The sequence below is a fragment of the Acinonyx jubatus genome, chromosome E1, assembly GCF_027475565.1.
Source record: "Acinonyx jubatus isolate Ajub_Pintada_27869175 chromosome E1, VMU_Ajub_asm_v1.0, whole genome shotgun sequence".
Lineage (NCBI taxonomy): Eukaryota > Metazoa > Chordata > Mammalia > Carnivora > Felidae > Acinonyx > Acinonyx jubatus.
The window spans coordinates 43,006,831-43,029,530 of NC_069397.1; the positions used below are offsets into that span (position 1 = coordinate 43,006,831).

Genomic DNA, 22,700 nt, shown 5'->3' on the forward strand with positions numbered 1-22,700 from the left:
GAATGTGCTAAATAAATAACTTTGTAAAAGTGCTTTTTTTTTTTTTTTAAACTTTTAATGCCATCTCTTCATTCTTTCTCACCTTCCAAAAGGACGCTAACCAGGGGTGTACGATCACTATTTTTAGTCTGCTGAACCAGCAGCTCCCCATCTTCTAGAACTCGAGTAACTGGATCGCCCCATTTGATAATACCATTCATAATGTAACTTGCATAATCCTCTTGGTTTGTGCCAAATGCCTATGGAGGAAAATTATAATTTAAAGCATTTTGAGTGTCAGTATAAAAACTAAAATTCCCAAAAATATAAAAGATGAGTAATAATTCCTACATATTAAAAGTATTGAGCAATATTCCACATTAACGTAAAAAGCCTGAAAAGCAAATAAAAACAAACAAAAAACCATTATCTTATCATTTCTCATTTAAACTTTTACCCAACGGTGGTGGGGAGGAAGCTGTTTTGGGTGACTTAACAGAATAAAACAAAGATTCTAGGGTCAGATTCTACAAGAGCCCAAGCCCTTGTAACCCCTGAGAAAGGGCAGGTTCCAATGTGCTTGTTTCTATAAGGAGTACACTGCTTGTGTCCTTCTGTTAAGAACAAAGGGAGAAAGAGATTATGGACTTACAACTTAGAAACAGTTGGCTCAGCAGACAAAGATACTATCCTGACATTGACTGTCGGTGTCATGGATTAAAATGGGAAATGAAATGGCATTGAGGAGATCTTGTCCACATCAGCTTGGTGGTGGGGACATAAGTTAAATGGCACCAAGGTAAGTTTATGTGTGTAAATATAAGATTTAGAATGAGGTAGCAATGAGCAACTATAATGAAAGACTAAAGTATCAGAAAAAGGAAATAAAAAGCAATCACTATATATAATAATTTTATGTATGCTCGCTACATATCAGAGCTTAAATCACATCCCTCTTCATTTTCAACTTCTAGTTTTAAATTGTAACTCCCACCAAACCAGCTGCCAAGGGTAATCAGTAACTTTAGTACTTAGCGACTTAATGGAATTGTGTTTTTAAAATGTTAACAAGTGAAGAAATGAGTAGGAAAACATAACTCAATGTAATCTAAAGGTCCCATATCTTGAGAACTTCAAATTTTAAAAATTTACCACATCCCTCAAAAAGTCAAATTTTCATTATCCAACATATAGAATGATTTTCACAGCTCTTTAGAACTTGCACCTCACAGAAAGTCATCCTCTGTAATACTGTCTCAACAACATACGGTGGTCTCATTACTCTGTTACTTTGCCACCAAATCATTTTGCAGACCACGCTTTTGTCCTTGAATGCACTAGTCCTTTGATTCCTGTACACAGAAGAAAGTTATCATTCCCTGTTTTGGATATGAGAAACTCGATGGCCCTGTAAAAAGTTATAAAGGAGGAGTCTAGTAAGCACTTGTTGAATGGCTATTGAAGGAAATATACAGATTGGCTGGCTTTTTGTCTTTAATTATTCCAAGTATATGCTGTAAGCTTCATAGCAGCAGCTTTAAGATACCTGAACCTGGAAACAGTGACCCTCCAGGCTAACCATATATATGAGTCTTCCTTACTCATTCTGTCATTATATTTTCTGTTTTATCCCCTGGACCCTTGGAACAAATAAAAGGAAGTTATTAATTACTTAACTAAGCAAGTTATCTCAGCTTCTCCTTCCTGGTAGTCAAATTATTTGTCATTAAAAAAATCTTGGAATAGATCAGTTAGGCTGGGCTCTAATATTTTTGGTAACTATTACGAATGATAACAGCAAAAGATGAAATCATTTCCAATGCTCAGTAAGTTAAAGTAATTATTTTATATTTAAAAGTCATAACAGTCATAAAAAAGTAGACAGGGCTAAAACAAATTGATTTTAGTCTTTAAAGAAGATACTTGCAACACATAATTATTAAGAATTATAAAGAACTTGAACAGACCAAATAAAGAATAAATAATACAACAGAAAAACAGGCAAAAGACATGAACAGCATTTCACAGAAGACACTCATATAGCCAATAAACATACGCAGAGATACTTAAATTCATAGGTGATCAGTGAACTGCAAATCAAGGCCAAAATGAGAGCTCATTTTACATTCGACTGAATGGCAAAAATGAAGTCCGAGAGTACCAAGTGTTATGAGATGGTGATCTCCCTATCATGAGGAATAATTTCAATTTAAGTACTAATTACTCAGCCATCAGCATTAATGTGCAAATATTTCTCCTACTGGACATTTCCAATCCTGAGATTTCCTGATTTTTAAAAGTACATACCATATAACCTTACAGAATACTGGGTAACATGGCGATTGTGGGTTTGTTTTTTTTTTAGTTTATCCATCACTCAATATCCATACTCACTGGTTTGATATCATTCTCCAAAGAAGCAAGAAAGTCTCCTCTCGTCACCTGCAGGCTCTCTGCTTTCTCCATGTCCACCTCTACTTTAGTGCTGGCCTAATCAGGAATGAAAACAAAAATGTAAGGCCTTCCAAGATTTAAGACGATTTTCAGTCTAAGAATGTAATACCTGGGGACTTTTTTAAAAAGCATATTTTCACAGACAAAAGACATCTCTCTCAAATTCACAAACATACATAACTTTTGCCCGAACAATTCCCCTTCTAGGGATTTATCCCAGGAGTATATCCACAAATGTATGGAAAGTTACATATATCAGGATATCTGTTAGAGTAATTTGTAATAGCAGAAGATTAGAAGCAAATTAAGTGTCTACCAGAGGGTACCAGTTATGTACATTAGGACACATTTGGACCAAAGAACGCTGGAGAGTTGTTTTTTTTTTTCCCCTTCAAAATAAGGCACAAGGAGGAGAAAATACATACAAAGGGTCTCTAAGAACAGTGGTTCTCATCCTTGGCTACATACGGAATAACCTCTAGAGCCTTTAAAGATACACAGAAGCCCAGCCCGACTCCCTTCAGGATTTTGATCTGACAGGTTCAACAGAGGGTCCATGCATTTATAGTTTTAAAAAGTGCCACGGGTGATTCTAATGCTCAGCTAGGTTTGTGAACCATTATTCTAGAAGACCAAGGTCCTACAATTTTGATTTGTACTCATACTTTGTGCCAGCTCCAAATATTCTGCTTACTGCACCTGGAGCTAGCACTTAGAACAGACATCTGGAGAAGCATCAAGGCCTTTATCAGCACTTGGAGCTGCCTGGACCTGATGAGTGATTGAGACACTAGCACATTTTTTAACGCGACTGGGCTCACTCCCAATAGCACGAGGCAAGTGAGTCTAATTTGTAAATGGCACTGCGTTTTTTAAAAAAGGTATCTTCAAAAACATCTGACTATAAAACAAAAGTAAATTAAGCAATATTAACCTTCCATTGATTATTATAAAACACGAGTCATGTTCCTTTAGGAACAGATTGTTGAGACAAATGAAATGACAAACATTTTGTAAAAAGTCAGACTTACGGGATAAAAGGAACTATGTCAGAAACCGGATCAAGACAGCAAAACAGAATACATTTATTTATCTCCCTTCCTGCCCCAAATCCCATGAAATGACAGAAAGTGAAAGAGAAAGGTTAAAAAGCATAGAAGACATATCCAAAAATTTAACAGAGAGGAGTCTCAGAAGGAGAGAAGAGAAAGGATGATAGAGAAACGAACAATAAGAGACAGAAGAAAAAATGTTCTCTGCACCCGAAGGAGTGTCTTTGCAGTTTGAAAGATTCAATGAGTGCTCATTAGATAAATGAAAAAACCCCACATCTGTCTAGACACACTGCTATAAACTATCAGAACACCAAAGGTGAAGAGAAGTCCTAGACAACTTTTTGGTGACAAAAACAGGTTACCTGTAAAGAAACCAGAGTAAAACTGGCATATCTCTCACTAGCAACACTAGAAACAAGAAGAGAACACATATCCAGCTGTCTCCCCTAAAGAATGATTCTCACATATACTTAGGGAGGCATAGGCAAGCATTTTCACAATAGTTATTATGCACTGTTCTGGACACTAGAGACATAACAATTCAAAACAGGGTTCCTGCCCTCATGGATCTTACATTTTAGATTGTTGTAATATTCTAGAATACTGTGCATTTGTCCAAAATAATGAAGACTTGTGCATACTGATGGAAAGTTACCCAATATATATTGCCAAGTGAAAAATATAAACTGCAGAATAATTCCATTAAAATCTTTTTTAAAAAGCACACATATGTATGACTGTAAATGTAGAGAAAAGATTATAAAGATACATCCTAAATGTTGGCTACCTCTGGAGAGGGAAAGACAAGGGGTATTGGAGACAGCCTTTCTCACTTTTCCCTATATAATCTGGCATCTGGAATCTCCTACAAAAAAATTTATTCATACATTTATGTATGTATGTATGTACGTAGGTATGTATGTATTTTGAGAGAGAGAGAGAGAAAGCATGAATAGGGGAGGGGTAGAGAGAGGGAGAGAGAAAGAAAGCATGAGTAGGGGAGGGGTAGAGAGAGGGAGAGAGAGAGAATCCCAAGCAGGCTCCACACTGTCAGCAAGGAGCTTGATGCAGGGCTTGAACCTATGAACCATGAGATCATGGCCTGAGCTGAAGTAAGATGCTTAATCACCTGAGCCACCCAGGCACCATTTCTAAGTTACTTCACATTTCTAAGTTAAAGAAAGGAAATGGTGTTACAGGAAACAGCACCTCTATGAAAAAAATTATAATGCTCAGTTCACAATATAGACATCTCTATAGTGCTTTATAGGTTATAAAGTATGTTTGCATATATTTTCTCATTTCATCATACCCATTATCTCATTTTATCCTACACAAGCCCGTACGTTTTCTTACATTAAGGGTAGGATAATTTAAGGGATATAAGGTTTCCTTCCCAGGTAATCTTACATAAAGGTCTTAAACTCTGATTAAAACTTTTTGACACATCGTAAAGGATTTGACAAGGTGTAAACTCTCAGGTGGAAGTGAAGGAGCTCTGACAGAATCACATTAAAACCCCAGTGAAGCCACCAGCCTCGTTCCAAATGTCCCTGCTCTATATAGCCCTGAACTTTTATTATGATGTTTTATGTGCTGATTTCCTCTGCTAGTGAAACTAAATTCAAATGATAGAAACATATAATAATATGAAGGGAAAATCTTACCTTTCCACATTTGCCAAAAAAGTATGACAGATTTCAGGACTGAAACTGTGTGAAACTTGTCTTTTTGCCATTAAGAAAGGGCTCACTCAATGAATTAAAAGTAAATTAGATGGCTAGGGGATTTATTTTAGGACAAATTTTTGTTAGGCACTACAGGAATTTTAGAAGTTACCTAATTGTAAACAATCAATATTCTAAATTATTCCTACCTCTTCATTAAAATAAGTTTTCTAAGGACTTCTCTTAGCTAACTTTTACTATTTTGTCAAAATTGGTAAAATCTAATTTTAAAATATTCTACAATTCTGAGATGAACATAAGGGAAGGGAAGCAAAAATAATATAAAAACAGGGAGGGGGACAAAACATAAGAGACTCTTAAATATGGAGAACAAACTGAGGGTTACTGGAAGGGGTTGTGGGAGGGGGGATGGGCTAAATGGGTTAAGGGGCATTAAGGAATCTACTCCTGAAATCATTGGTGCACTATAAGCTAACTAACTTGGATGTAAATTAAAAAAATAAAATAAAATAAAGTAAAATATTCTACAATTCTGAATGTTTACTCATTCAGAAAACCTTTTCTCATTTGTCTGAATTACTGTGATTTTTTTCCTACATTTTATTTATAACAGCTAATCAATATAGAAGAGGCAACATCTTTCAACTTATACCTGCAGAAACTAATAAGCTTGTATTTCAACACAAGCAAATTATCAAGTGGTCACCCTTAAATTTCATAACCTTTTAAATCTGACCTTTCAAAGTTCTTATCATTCCTCTCAAATTAAGGGCAGAATGACCTTAATCAATCAAAATTCTACAGAAAATAAGAAATAATGCTATTGAAATTGTGTAAGCATAAATCAGAGCTTTGATTCAGGTGGAAAGTGTCTGTGTGTTTTGTGTGCGTGCGTGTCCTCAATTTACTTCCTTACAACCGATTAGAGCAGAAGAAATTTGGGTTATGAGTCTTTTCTACCTGAAGCAGAAATTCCTTTCAAGAGAAAAACAACCAAATGTCATACGAATTTCAGTTGACCACAAACATGGGTTCAAGTACAAATGACATGCACATCAGGTGTTTATGACTGGATTTTCCACTTGATTCAGAAAACTTGAAGAAAACAGTCTAACAGGGAAGACTCATTTAGTTGAGTCCACCTGAGTTTATTTAAGCCTAAATCTTTTGAAAAGGAAACAAAATAAAACCAATACTGGCTTTTTATAATGCAGAAACAGGACATTAGAACAAACAGTTGAATGCATGTTTTAAAGTTCTGTCTCAATTTTAGATCAAAAGCTTCAAATTAAACACTTATTCATCAATCATTACTAGCAAAGCTATAAACATCTACAGCAATGGAAATACTACAACTGGACGCCTTTTGTTCAGCTGAGGAGTCTTGTTGTGAAAACAGTGTTTTGATGACAGATTTTTTTAAATGCAGAAAAGGCAATAATAGATGTTCACGTTATTTCTTTCTGGGGACTAAGGGTTAGTGGCCTATAAGTCTCTTCCCTGAAGTCCCCTGTATTAGATATTTCACAAACACTGTAAAAAATTAAAAGCTGTTTGATACAAAAGACACTGATCACAAGTCAGTATGCATTACCTTAAGTCTGAAAGTAAAAACATGGGAAACGTGAAGGAAAGAAAATCAACTACTTGCACTACTTCTTACTTGCAAATCTGAAGGATAACATACTCTGTACAGTGGTAACTAACACTTACAGTGAAAAAAACTGTAACTGCAAACAGCCAACAAACTCAGAAACTCAGACACTGTAAAGGATATTTATGGTATGCTCTCAAACCAGCCAATAATAACGAAATTGGAAATAATTAACATTTATCTAGTCTGTAAGGCATTTCCATATACAGTATCTGATTTCATTTTCACAAAAACCTGATGAGGTAGTTATTTCCCCTTGACAGAAATAAAGTATAAGAAATATAATGCAGAGCCACACCTACTGACTACAAAATCTGTGATCTTTCCAACATTCCTCATTGCCTCGTGTGTAGATAAACCCAATACATGCTTGAAGAATGTGTGTTTCTTTGTGAGACAATGGCTTAGAATGACATTTTGGATTAGGACGATTGTGGTAAAAATTACAAGTGACTAAGAAAATAATCTGGTGGCCAGTGCATATACGAAAACTCTGATAATACACGAGCCACTGTGGGTTAAACCAAGATGCACTGATGTGTTCTGAGAGATCAGTATGGTGGGGAACAATTTTCATATCATTCACACAATTTTTCTTGAAGTCCCCATCACTTCTAAGACATTTCTTAAAGCAAGGAGGAAGGATGAAGGAATGATAGATGGATGGATGGATGGATCCATTCTATGAAGGACCCAGTACTATATTTCCACACTATCCTGACCTTTGGCATCCCTGAGCTAGAACAAAGTCACTTCTATTATGTAGGGAAATTACGACTTATAGGTAGAGCTTAATTCAGAATACATACATGAGTTTACTAGAAATATTTACCAAACACCTGCTCTGTTGTCAGTATTTAGACCTATTTAGGGCACTGGGGGGGATTCAGACATGAATAAGATATGGACTTAAAGTCTAGAACAGGGGTTGACAAACTTTTTCCGTAGAAAATGAGACAGTAACTATTTTAGGCTTTGTGGGCAATGCAGTCCTTATTGCAAATACTCAACTCTACCATTGTAGCATGAAGGCAGCCATAGATAACACATAAATAAATGGGTGTGTTCCCAGAAGACATTATATATAAAAATGGGTGGTTAACTGGATATGGCCCACGGGCCATAGTTTGCTGATCCTCAGGTTAGAACGAGTGATAGGATGTTGCCAACTCCACTCTCAATACTCCACTCGACACAGCTGTCAGAGTGAGCTTCTGTTTTAGCACTATGTCACTGCTATTCTTAAAACTCTTCAATGGCTTAGCACTACTCACAGGAAAAAAGTCCATACTTCTTAGCACAGTATAAAAGGCTCTTTGTGCTCCACTCCCTGCTTTAGTCTCCTGACTTGTTCCTCACACATCTCTCTCTACCTCCCCTCCGCTACCTTTTATGCTGAAGCGATACTGAATTACCCTAAGACACCATGCTATTTTGTGTCTCTGTTCCTTTGCCCTCTACCTAAAATGTCCTATACCACCAAGAAACACATCCGCCCAGAAATTCCTCTGTGAAGCATCCTCTCACCCCACAAGTTGACCAGCTCTGACACGCTTTCACTTCCTTAACTCTCCTGTACTTTCTGTTCCTGAATGGGGAGATTAAACTGTGAGCTGCTCAGGGGCAGGCGGTTGGTTTACTTCTTTCAGGTGTAGCATTAACTGCTAGCACAGCGTCTGGCAGAGGGTAGGCGCCGAATTAATCTACGGTGAACCAAAGTCAACTGAAGGTACCACAAAGCGATACATTACTACTTCAAGAAGGAAGACAATACAGACTTCTTGAAGGAGAACAATCAGAAAAGGTTTGAAGCAAGTGGTGGCATGTGAACTAGGTATTAAAAAGGTAAGTAAACGCAGACCGTAAAGACTTCTGCAAAAGCAAAAAAGTGAAAAAATAAATTAATGTCTGATGACCAATGAGTAGTATTTCAGTTTGGCTGAAGTATGGAGAAGAACTGGGAACACATTTGGAAAGGTTAGTTCGGGGTCAGATCTAGAGGACTTTAAAGATCTGGCTAAGAAGTCTGTACTTTGTGCTGAAAGCTTCTGTAGGGCACAACAGTATGAGACAGGAAGACTAATCCAACAGAAGGTGGGTAGAAACTGAAAGACACCTGCCAAGACAGAAGCGACATTTGCCAAACGACTTGATGTAGGACACGCTGGAGTGACAGGAATTAAAGAGAATCCTGAAGTTTAAAGCCTGGGAAATTGGGATAAACAGGAAAATATGAACAAGAAGGAAAGTAGCTTAAAAAAAAAGACAGTGAATTTGGTTTTGGAATATTAAATTTGAGACCTGATAAAACACCCAGGTAGAGATATTTAGTATAAATCTGAAAGTGGGAGAAAGAAACTTTCAAGAGATGAGACATCAACCTGGGAGTCATCCATCCATCTAAAGAGGAGAAGGAATGATAAAGATTCGAAAGCATTTTATCAACATAAAAGTACCCTCATATGTATTTCTATCATAATATCAATAACATTATTATACTAATTTGCAAACAGGTCCATCTGCTTGACTCTAAATTCCTTGAGAGGCGAGGTCACGGAGCTCGTGGCTCCATGAGAGACATGGCCAAACATCTGATGATGTGTCACCAGCTTAATAGTCAGAAAATAGCAGGTGTTCGGTGTGTGTGCTGAATGAAGCAGCCCCCATAATTCTAGCATTGTAGAGAACACAATTTCCTATGACACGTTACGACATAGCACAAACATTAAAAATAAAATCCTTCGAAATCTTCATCTTCACATGTCTGTATCGGATGGCGTCAATCGAAGGCAAATGTGTCAGTGGTTACCATGGGGCAGATGCCACCATTACATTTCTTCCTGCTACTCTGAAGATCTGGCAACCGACTATTCCTATTTTTACCATGTCTCTTCTCTATCAAAAGTCAGCATTACCACAGCCCTTGGCACATGTGAAAGGAAAGAATACCGACACAGTATTTATAGAGCTGCAGGCTCCTAATTTGTTAGTGATCTTACTGACCTTTTTTTTTTTTTAATGTTGATTTATTTATTTGGAGAAAGAGAGAGTGCACGTGAGTGGGAGAGGGGCAGAGAGAGAAGGAGAGTCAGAATCCCAAGCAGGCTCCATGCTGCCAGCGCAGAGCCCGACACAGGGCTTGATCCCATGGGCCTGTGAGATCATGACCTGTGTCAAAATCAAGAGTCGGGTGCTCCACCGACTGAGCCCCCCAAGCGCCCTGATTTTACTGACCTTTATGTGTCGGTTCATAGCAGTGGACTGTGCCGCCCGCACCAGACCCTCCAGTTCAGCACCGCTGAAATTCTTGGTCTCTACAGCCAGTTCTTTAATGTCTACATCAGCAGAGAGTAACTGATGCCCTCTCATCCTTGCTGTGTGGATGTGAAGGATCTGTAGTCGACCCTTCTCATCTGGTAAGCCTGATAAAATTGAAAATAAAATAGAAATTATTATAATCCTAATGCTTTTCTGATAGGTACTTAAGCAGGTAAACCTGTACTCCTCATGACATACAACTTTTCTATCTAGTGTTAAGTTACATGACTTTGCTCTTACTAATGAACTCTAAACATACACCCTTCTCCCAATCGGTGACAGACCTGCTTACCTATCTCCATTTTAACTTCCAGTCTTCCAGGTCGAAGGAGAGCCTCATCTATCAGATCTGGTCTGTTGGTCATTCCTGAGCACAAATTTTAAAACAAAACAACAAAGTTCAAAAATAAGATAAAATGTCTCTTCAGTATATGTAAGAATAATGATTTCTCAAACAAGCTAAGACATTTTATAAACATCAAATAGAAAGTCAATTATTCTCAAATAAAAATATGATTTGTTCTTGATCTGTTCTAATGAAAATACCTGAAGACTCTGCTTTAGTATTTCACTCCACTGCCAATGAAATATAAATGTAATGAAAACTTCAAATATTTAAAAAGAGAATGTAAGGTTCAGAGAGGATAAGTAGCCTACCAAAGTGAGAGAGGGGCAATGTATGTGAATGTAATCTGTCCAACCTCAACGTCCCTCTCCTTTTCCGTAGGCCAATGGTTTTCAACCTTCCTAAGCAGCAGAAGTTTTGTTTTGTTTTGTTTCTAAAGTCACCTTAAGAAGAATCTCAGTACAGGGGCATCTGGGTGGCTCAGGTGGTTAAGCGTCTGACTTCAGCTCAGGTCGTGATCTCGTGGTTCGTGAGTTCGAGCCCCACGTTTGGGCTCTGTGCTGACAGCTCGGGGCCTGGAGCCTGCTTCGGATTCTGTGCCTCCCTCTGTCTCTACCCCTCCCCAGCTCATGCTCGGTCTGTCTCCCTCTCTCAAAAATAAATAAAAACATTTCAAAAAAAGAAGCAAGAAAGAAAGAAGGAAGAAGGAAGAAGGAGGAGGAGGAGGAGAAGGAGAAGGAGAAGAAGAATCTGAGTACATGAAGCAATTAAAAGAAGTTACCACTGGGATACATGATCTGAAGCTCACTCACAGACCCTGAGGCACCTCTGGGGCCCCTGGAGGCCTACAGGATGCAATTTGAAAACCACTGCATTACACTCTGCTGTCTTTTTCATCTTTGAGCTGTAAGCATACACCCATGAGTCACTAAAACCCATCTTTTATTTGTCCTATTAAGGCTAGACATTAAAACAGTCAAATTCTTCAATATCACTTGATTCTAATTTGGAAACATGGGCAGTACAGTGTAATTACAACCTGCTCAGATCTTAATTCAGAACCTATTTATCTCACGTTTTTGAAATCACAGAACTTTTGTTTTTTTAAAGCAAACATACCAATGACTAAGATGTTGTTCAGCTGCTCTACCCCATCAATTTTGGACAGCAACTGGTTGACGACAGTGTCATGAACTCCTGTGCTACCAGCCATGCTCCCTCTCTGCTTGCAGATGGCATCAATTTCATCAAAGATGATTATGTGCAAGCCACTGTTAGCACCAAGCTAGAAAGGGAAGAAATTATATTAAAGGTCATAACTTGAATATATTATTAAACAAACTAATTTAAAAAAAGCAAAACAAAACTTCCACGGATTGATTTTGCTGCATTTTGACTAACAAATACAGAAAGTATAATCAATCATGGCTGCTGTGCTCTCAAAGGCATTCCAGAACTTCATATTTAATAGCCATAAAACAAAAATACACATTATTTACTGATGAATGTGAACAGCCCACCAAATAACAACCTGTTCAATGACACACATTTCTTCTCTCACTATTTGAAAGAAGAATTCATAATTATCAGATCCATGTCTTAAGTCAGTGAAGGGCAACTCCCTCCCATTTTCCCTGAGTTTTGGTGAGGGAACTATCCCAGCTGCAGCAGGTTTAATGTTTGTTTGTCACACTATACGGCTGTGAACAGTAACTCCACTCGGAGGCCACCTGGAAAGGGGGCAGATGAGGGAAGGAAGTGAGCACGGTTCACATTCTGTTACATCACATGAAAACAGATTACTTCTTCCTAACAGTAAAGTGAGAACAGAGACACAGTTTATAGAAGGAATAGTCAAGGGGTGCTGTTTCTTCTGCATAGTGATTTCTGTTTGAGTTTATTGAATATAGAGTCATTATTACAAGAAAATAATTTTATGTACTGTGAACCTTTAATAGATGCAAATACTTCCAAATGCTAATAATTCACTAGGTTAAGTTAACATGGACCTTCTAACAATTTATAGTCAAGTATTTAAGTCTCCCATTAGGAACCAAAGAAGGAAGTATACTCTATACATTTTCTTTTCTTTTTTTTTAAACAACAAAAATAACCCATCAGAGATTAACAGAATATGTGAAAACTTGACTTACATATGGTTAATATAAATGATGGGTACATGTGATTTAGGATTAGATATGGTTGGTATTCATTAACCCTCTAAAAAGGATATAATATTTTTAATATTTACTTCATTATAAAAGCATTAGACACTAACTGAGCAGAAGTTGTAAAACAAATAGAAATAAGTTAAAAATAAACTATGTCCTATCATACCTATGATATATACTATATAATACCTAAAGATAAATGCTGTTAACATTCTCTAGATTTATTTTTATATTTTAAATTTATTTTAGTTAAAAAATTGGGAGCTCACTGAATCTTGTATTTTCTTGAATATTAACTATTCTTTGAAAATTATTTAGGGCGCCTGGGTGGCTCAGTGGGTTGAGCATCTGACTTTGGCTCAGTCATGATTGGAGTCGGAGCCTGCTTCGGATTCCATGCCTCCCTCTCTCTCTGCCCCTCCCCTGCTCACGCTCTGTCTCTGTCTCTCTCTCAAAAATAAACAAACATTAAAAAATTTTTGAAAATGGGAATGCAAGCTGGGGCAGCCACTCTGGAAAACAGTATGGAGGTTCCTCAAAAAACTAAAAATAGAACTACCCTACGACCCAGCAATTGCACTACTAGGCATTTATCCATGGGATATAGGTGTGCTGTTTTGAAGGGACACATGCAGCCCCATGTTTATAGCAGCACTATCAACAACAGCCAAAGTATGGAAAAAGCCCAAATGTCCATTGATGGAAGAATGGATAAAGAAGAGGTGATATATATATATACAATGGAGTATTACTCAGCAATCAAAAAGAATGAAATCTTGCCATTTGCAACTACGTGGATGGAACTGGAGGGTATTATGCTAAGTGAAATTAGTCAGAGAAAGATAAATATCATATGACTTCACTCGTGTGAGGACTTTAAGAGACAAAACAGATGAACATAAGGGAAGGGAAACAAAAATAATCTAAAAACAGGGAGGGGGACAAAACAGAAGAGACTCATAAATATGGAGAACAAACTGAGGGTTACTGGAGGGGTAGTGGGAGGGGGGATGGGCTAAATGGGTAAGGGACACTAAGGAATCTACTCCTGATATCATTGTTGCACTATATGCTAACTAATTTGGATGTAAATTTTAAAAAATAAAAAAAAAATTAACAAAAGAAAAGTATTTAAAACTGTTATTTTTGTTTCTATTTGCAAAATACATGATTATAGAAAATGTGGAAAAATACTAAAAAATGTAAAGAAATCACAATCATCCAAAATTCAACTAGCTGGAAATAACTCCTATTATTAATCTGGTGCTATGTAAGTAGTTTGTAACCCTTTTTTCAGTCCAGATAGTATCTTCAGCCCTTTCACATACCTATAAATACAACTATACCATATGCAGACAAAGAAACTGCAGAAGATAAAGGTCAATTTTACTTCATAATAATAAGACTGCAGTTAGGTCAGCGAGAAACAATGGTACATAAATAAGGTAAACAGAATCTGTAAGTTTATTTTGGTAATGGAAGTGGTGATGACTAAAAAAGCAAAGTTCTACTCTTCCCTCTCTTTCTCTCTGTCCCTCATGGGATTCTCTCTCTCTCTGCCCCTCGATCATGTGTGCCCTCTATCTCTAAAAAAAATCAGAAAAATAAAAATAAAATAAAATAAAATAAAATAAAAAAACAAAGTCCTAGATTTGATTATTGCCTGCATGTGGAAGGGGGAAGTGACAACAAAGATAAGAAATACCTTGTAGTTAGGATAAGAAAGATGCAGAATGAAAAGACGCAAAAGAAATTTTTTTTAAAGTTTCTACTATGATAATATTAAAGTGTCAACAGAACATCTAATTAGAAATGTCCTCCAGGGGCATCTGGATGGCTCAGTTGGTTGAGCATCCAATTCTTGACTTCAGCTCAGGTCATGATCTCATGGTTTGTGGGTTCGAGCTCAGCGTAGGACTTTGCACTGACAGTGCAGAGTGTGCTTGGGATTCTTTCCCTCTCTTTCTGCCCCTCTCCCCCCTCAAGATAGATAGATAGATAGATAAATAAATAAACAAACAAACAAACATTTTATATACACACACACACACACACACACACACATATACAAAGAAATGACCTCTAGAAAAAAAAAGATACATGCAACTAGACAAAAGAGAGAAAGATAGACCTGAAAGTCATCTACAAGCAGTAGAGAAGAATCTAGTGGCAAACTAGATTCTGTAAGAAGATGAATCATATAATTAAACTGGAGAAATATAAAAGCAAGAAGGTTCTGGGCTGCAATACCATATGATGTCTACAGTAAAGGCAACCTGAAGAAAAAGAGAATCAGGAAAACATCACAAAGATGAAAGATGAAATGTTACATCAGAAGTAGGAAAAGAAAAACAGTTCCAAAGCTGAAATTAGACTAGGTCTAAAACAAACCTGAATATGTAAAGTATTTTTTAAAATCACAAATAGATAAAATACTCTATGATCCAGAAATTCCACTCCTTGGTATATAGCAGCTCTCCTCATAATTGCCCCAGACTGGAAACCCAAATGCCCTTAAGTGGGTGAATGGATAAACAAACTATAGTACATCCATACAATGGAATTTTACTCAACAATAAAAGGAGATGTCTGATACATGCAACAACTTGGATGTATTTCAAAGGCAATATGCCAAGTGAAAGAAGCCAGTCTCAAAGGTTACATACTACGATCCCATTTATATGACATTCTTGAAAAGACAAAACTTCTAGGGATGGAGAGCAGATTATTAGTATCCAGGAGTTATTAGCAAAGGGCGAGTGACCATAAGGAGACAGCATGAGGGAATTTGAGTAAGGGTGGGGGGGTGATGATAAATGTTCCATATCCAGACTTTGGTGATGGTTACATGAAACTATACATGTGTTAAAACTCATAAAACTGAATACTAGAAAAGTCAATTTTACTTAATAATAATAAATTTTTAAAAATAAAGTATCTTATAATACTTATACTTCACTATGCATATTTGGAATATTGTTCACTCTTTAATGCAATTCTATGCAAGATGATAGTCTTAAGTTCATCAAGGTTTCCAAAATTTAACTAGTTTTTTTTTTCCTAAACACTACTTAAGATTGTTCTCTTTCCACCAATGTTTTAAAAACTAAATTCAAATCTGAAAAAAAATTTAACTTATTTTCTCAATATAGTCATATTTACCGAACAGATGTCTGATGATAAGTGATAGCCTGCTGCCTAAAGAAAAAAATTCAACACCAAAAATGATTATCTTTCTAACTGCAGAAATGACTGAGAATCAGGAATTGGAACTATACCCTCAGCTTTACCAAACACTTCTGTATGATAGGGTATTCTTGCCATATTTGGTGCAAAACAAGGTCACTGCTGTTTGCCACTAAAAAACTGAGATTCTACATTATTTCGTAAGACATTTTTATTCAAGGTTGCCTGCCAATTTAGCATGAAACAAAAAGCTGCTAAAAAAAAGTATGAATTTTGCTATCAGTGTGCCTTATGTTGCCACTGGAATCATGACTTCCTTCTCAGTCCAACCTCAAAAGTCATCTGTGTGGATGGGAAGCCAGAGACAATAGGAACACTGTAGGATCATAGGAGCAATCTGTCTTAAACATAATTCAGTATTAATTCTGACCTTTTCACAACCTTACTAATCTTGTGACCTGTCATCAAGTGCCTTCCCCAACCTAGTCAGTACAACCACATCAATTTTTACAGGTGTGTTACTTAAATAAAGGTAAGTTCTTCTTGCAATAAATTAGGAGTCAGGTAAGGAAGATGTCAAGATTAATATTCACAGATTACAGCTGACTCATCAATAAGCCCTTTACCAAAGAGTTTAAATCCTTTTTAGTTCACTGGCCTCTAGCTCTGTTCTTACCATCTGCAAAGTCTTCCGCCATAGAAACAAAGCTGATGCTGTCGCGCCCCTGGCAACTGCCTTTGATAACGGCTGTTCTATATTTAACTAGTTTGACCTATATGTAAGTGTTCATCTCCGTCAGCCTGGACTGTCCAGAATCACAGAGGTGATGCCTTTCCTTATTATGTAACACACACCTACCCTTCATGGGGTCATTAGCTGAGTATACCAAGCCCTTTCTGGATATAAGAATTGAGAAAAGGTGTAACTGAAAAAGCTGGCTAGATTAATATCTACCTAGAAATTCTTTGTCAATTCAGTTTTATCATTAACAGTGTCATATTTAAACTGTCTGCAAGTTTTAAAACAGCACCAAAGATACCTATAGCCATGTGGAAACTGTCACAACAGATTTTACAAAATGCTTCTTTACAGGACATTTTGACTCACCTGCACCTAGTGTTTAACATTCAGTACACCATCAGGGTGCTTTAGATAAAATTTCTGTTTTCAAGTTTTTTGTTGAATAGTTTCAAATGTTTATAAATATTGGTATTTCATGACTTTTTATTAGAAGTCTTTCACAGAACAAAATGGAAAATACATTTTTAAATACAGAATACATAGAATAAAATTCATTCTATCTTGCAATTACCATGAATCCACTGGATCTTTTTATAAATCTAAGATATATTATGCTAGTTCAACATTCTAGAAATTATGTCATCATTACTCATCAATTATTCCTAACTATCTTAAAAAAGATTAAAAGAATAAGAAAATGGAAGAATGATGGAAGTGCTCAGAGGGATAATGCAACGGTGGAAATCAATACCCCATGACATCACCCTTCAGCTTTCTTACTGTGTTGCCCCAGGTTTACCACATCTTTCAAGAAGGTAGAAAAGAAATCTGGAGACAACATCCTCCATCTTTGTTGCCTGGTTTTAGCTTTAACTGAACACAGTGGAGAATTCAGATTTTTTTTTTTTAATTCTCTGGCCATAACGTCAAAGAAAAGAAAACGGACAGAGGAAGCTATTTCATATTTATTAAGTGAATCCAAAGATTAATGCAGAGTGATTAGCGGCACCTAATGAAGATGGTGAAAATCATCATTATAAGTAAAATCTCAGAGTCTGTTCCCTCAGATGTTATCCTGCATAAGTTTTCTCAAACTCAAGAATGAGTGAATATTTCTAAGGACCAAAAAAAAAATGGCATTTTCATCTAGTTACTTATTAAACAAAAATCTTCACAGTGCAATATTTTGTGACAAAAAACTAGACCATCTCATTTTTCTAAAAGGACACATGACAGTATTCTTTCATCTTTTATTTCATCTGAGCATCGCAATTTCCTTAATATGGTTTCAAATAGATGCTGAAGACAGGTATTATAGAGAGATAATGAGAAGAAACAGGTGATACAGACATTAAAAATCTGATTGACCAATCTAAAAGGTGTATACAAGTTTCAAAATGAAAATGTTTTGCAACTATGGAGCACCTGGTGGCCATCCTCTCTTCAACAAAATGAAGACTTTTTAAAAAATTTCTTAAGTACTGTGTCTTGCCAATGCGAGTATAAGAAAAACCAGAAGTTATGATAAGCTAGACTCTGTTAGAGGTGTATTTAAAACAGAATCAGTCTGTAGAAGTTCATGTGTGACAACTGATGAACAGTTAGTCACACTCAGGGGCTCCTGCCCATTTGGATAGATGGATACACACACACACACACACACACACACACACACACACACACACACACACGTGTATCTTCAAACCCAGGAAAATATGGAATAAAAACTTGGTTTGCTGTATTTAAGTTCTTATTAAATATTTAATAGTCTTTCACTCCCTTATATTCTTACATTTGTAAATTATTTGTAAAATACCTTAAAAATAATTTATTTTTTTTTAATGTTGTATTTATTTTTTCACAGAGCACGAATGGGGGAGGGGCGGGGGGGGCAGATGATCTGAGGTGGGCTGTGCACTGACAGCAGTGAGCCTGATGTGGGACTCAAACTCATGAACCATGAGATCATGACCTGAGTCAAAGTCAGACACTCAACCGAGCCACCAGGTGCCCCAAAAATAATTTTTAAAAAGGAATTCTTTCAACCCAGATAGTAAATGGTGGTGATGAGTCTTCTTGGTATACTTGGTATTAAAAAGATTTTTGAAGCAGAAAATACTGTAGTATTAGGGATGAATGGTAAAACTGAATTGGTTCTGGCACTATCTGAGGAGTTAAGATCAGTTATTGGACTTGTACCAATCCACCAGGACCCATGCCTTCTAGAACCAATGTGGCTTAAAAGGCCAGAGACTTGAACATATGAACAAGTGCTTAATGGGACACAGAGCAGCAGGGGAGAAAACCACCTTGTGTCAGTGAAACAATTGAGCACTCAACAAGCAGACTAGAAGCATTAAAAGGTTTAAGAAGGCAACGTTAACATTTTATTTTTACTGTCAATAAAAATAAGAGAAAGAGGGAAATGACAGGTTAGATTTGGCAAAGCTAGATTTAATAAAATATTAGATGTTATTGTGTTTCTATTATTTATATTGACCCATGTAAATCTATTATTATTCATTTTAATGTTTATATGATACCCCATTTGCTACCAAGGAAAAATCAAGATGCTTCTATTTTTACCCCCATTACAAACAGTGCAGCAATCAACATCCCGGTACAAGTCATTTTGTGCTCAAGCACTACAGTGTTTCTCTAGGGTTGCTGTTTTGTAGGAAAACTCATGGGTCATGGGGTTGCACATCTTCACGATGTTGTCAAATTCATATGCAAGATATTACCCACTTGGTATCTTCTTCTAATTCATCCTACAACTAATAATGTATATGAGGCCCTGTTTCTTCACAACTTCACCAACTTTTGGTGCAATTAGTCTCTGTAAATTCTGCCAGGTTGTTTATAAAACGTATCTCATATTATGCATTTTCCTGAGCATATTTTCATTTGCTTATCTTCAGTTGGGTTCTTTCTCTGAGAAGTGCCTGTTCATATCCTTTGCCATTTTTTTTTTTAATTGTGATGTCTGCCTTTTTTGTACATATTATACAGGAGTTACTACAGAGAAGTAATATATAAAATGCCAATTCTTTGGCGATTATATGCATTGTAAATATCCTCTCCAGTTTGAGATATCTGTATTTAGTGTAATTTGTCAGATGGAATCTTATTATATTAATGTAACCAAGTTAACATTTTTTTTTCCTTAATGCATTTGATTTCTGTATCTTAATAAAGAAATTCTTCTCTAGCCTCAATTCTTAAAGCTTCTGGCCTATTTCTTCCAAAAATATTTTCTCTGGCAAGTTTTAGTTTATTTTTTTCAAATCCATTCTGCAATTCTGTATGATGTGAGATAGGGATTGTATTGTATCTTTATCCAAACAGAAAGCCAATGATCTCGTCCTGATTCATGGAATATTCTTCCCCCTTTGATTTGTAATGTCATTTTTCATACAGCAAGTTCTTCTGTGTTCTATTCTGTTTCTTCGGTCTGTTTATGCAAGAACATATAAATGTCTCGATTATTACAGCTTTTTAGTAAGTTGTGATATCTTCTGAAATAAGCCTTCATAATTTTCCAAAATTTTTATGGCTCCTTGAGCTTCCAAAAAAAAAAATCAAGTTCTTAAATTAAAAAAATTGCTGTTAGACTTGATTGGGAAAGCATGAATTCAAAAATTAAATGACAGGGCAGACCTGTCATTTTTATGATATTGTCGGTATTCCCACATGTGAACATGTTTTATCTTACCATTTATTAGCTCTTAAAAAAAGATTCTCAAAAATGTTTACAGTTTTCTTCTTTAATTTTCCTGTAAATATTCGATTCTAGGTACCTTATAATTATGACTGTTGATGTAAGTGGAAAAACTTTTTTTAAGTTACATTTTCAATATCTTCAAATTTTCTTTGAGTCTTGGCCTTCTGAAGTTTTTGAGTTTTCTTGATTCCTTTCCCAGCTCCTTCTCATGCTTTGGAAAAGCATGAAAGTTATACACAAATCTCACATACACATTTATGTTCATTAATAGTGCTATTCTCTTCCCAAATAATACAAATATCTTATATATATTTAATCTACTTCTCATGTTTTGTTCCATATTTTAGTTCTACCCTTAAAAACCACCCATATTGATGATTATTATTGTTGTTGTATACAGTGAGTGATTATTAAGTTTACCTCTTTTAAACTTTTTATTATGAAGTATGGTGTACAGAGAGGGAAGGTTCACGAAATATGAATGTATTTTTCAAGGAACCGTCACAAAACTAACATCTAGATAACAAGAAACAGAACAGTGCCAGCATCCTGGGAACATGTCCTCACAGCCCTTCCTCAATATCTGTCCCCTATTTTTCCCCATAGGCAACCCCAATTTGATTTTTTATGGTAATTACTTCTTGCTTTTCTTTATACTTTACCACATAAGCATGCATCATTAAACATTATATTTTCATTGAACTTTATATAAATGGAATCATATAGTATGTATTCTTTCTCATCTGGTTTTTTTTGCTCAACATTTATTTGTGAGATTCACAACTGTGCATAGCCATAGTCTATTTCTCATTACTGTGTAGTACTTCATTGTATATTTACATGCCAATTTATCCATTTACTGGATATAAAGTTCTAAGCTAACAGTTATTCTCTTTCAACTTCTAAAAAGTAGTATTCAACCGATTTCTGGTTTCCATCATTTGTGTTGAGAAGACAGCCACCAGCTAACTGTTGCTTAGTTAAAGATAATCTTTCTTTTTTCTCTAACTGCTTTTAAGATTTTTCTGTTTTTGTCTGGCAGTTTAACAAAGATTATCTATAGGAGTAAGCTTCTTTAGTATTTCTCTTGCTTGAGGTTCATGTAACTCCTGGAAACTATGAATTAATGTTCATCAGTTTTAGAAAGTTCTAAACCATTTTCTCTTCAAATACTGCTTCTGACCCATCCTTTTTTTCCAGACTTGCTGGAACTTTAAATATACTCACTAGACCTCCTTGGGGAATTTTCTATCTCTCTTCATTCCTTCCATCCTTTGTTTCTGGTTATTTTTGTCTAACATCTTTTAGTGCACTAATTCTCTCTTCACATGTGTCTAATCTGCTGTTTAAACCCATCTACTTGAGTTAATTTCAGTTGCTGAATATCTCATTACCAGAATTTCTGTTTTATTTTTTTAATGTTTTTATTTCTTTTTGAGAGAGAGAGAGAGAGAGAGAGAAGAAGAAGGAGGAGGAGGAGGAGGAGGAGGAGGAGGAGGAGGAGGAGGAGGAGGAGGAGGAGGAAGAGGAGGAGGAGGAGGAGGAGGAGGAGATGACACAGAATCTGAAGCAGGCTCCAGCCTCTGAGCTGTCATCACAGAGCCCTACGTGGGGCTCAAATACACAAACTGTGAGATCATGACCTGAGCCAAAGTCAGATGCTTAATCAACTGAGCCAAACATGGCAAGTGTAGTTATTTTAAAAGTCTATATCTGAGAATTCCAATATATGGAGGCCCAATTTCTATCACCTTTTGTTTCTCTTTCTTCAAGTGGTTTATGTCTTTGTATATCTGACTGCTTTTGATTAAAACCAGGCATTTCATTTGCAAGCTATAAAAATAATTTGTGACTTTGCATGGTATTAACTTCTTCTAGGAAGGATCTATAATTCTGCTGGATGCTGGAGAGCATGAGCGATTTAGGAACTCTCAATTTAATTTTAGAGAAGTTAGATGTGATTCCAAGCTGATCTGCAGCTTTGACAGGATGTCTACTTCTGGTTAACTCTTGCTTCTGTGGTGTAGCCCTACAGGTTCCCAACCCAAACTGAGGCATGTTCATCAAGTGTCCTCTCTTCATGAGCCACGGATTGATTTTTTGCTAAAAATTTTTTATTTATTTATATTTTTAAAAAGTAGTTTCTAAACCCAATGTGGGGCTCGAATTCACAAGCCTGAGATCAAGAGTCACATGCTCTTCCAACTCAGCCTGCCGGGCGCTGCCATGATGGATTTTAATCCCTGCCCCCTTATTCCCACTGGCCTGTCCAAAGGGCTGCATAGCTGTTCAGCAGATCCTTCCAGAAATGGCAATATCTCCAGAGGAACGGTAACCGTACACACCAGGACCTTTTATTCTAGCTCCATTCTCCCCCTAGATC

At 36.3% G+C, this 22,700-nt stretch overlaps 1 protein-coding gene across 1 annotated transcript in view; it reads right to left on the reverse strand.

Moving 5' to 3' along the window:
- Nucleotides 1-22,700, reverse strand: part of NSF (N-ethylmaleimide sensitive factor, vesicle fusing ATPase) — a 146,918-nt gene that overhangs the window by 46,996 nt on the left and 77,222 nt on the right. Inside the window, exons 10-14 of the mRNA XM_027052017.2 lie at nt 11,614-11,779; nt 10,441-10,515; nt 10,065-10,252; nt 2,374-2,469; nt 83-239 (exon numbers count right to left, since the gene is read on the reverse strand). Of these exons, the coding sequence (XP_026907818.1) occupies nt 83-239; nt 2,374-2,469; nt 10,065-10,252; nt 10,441-10,515; nt 11,614-11,779 (682 nt within the window). The remainder of the gene's footprint in view (nt 1-82; nt 240-2,373; nt 2,470-10,064; nt 10,253-10,440; nt 10,516-11,613; nt 11,780-22,700) is intronic.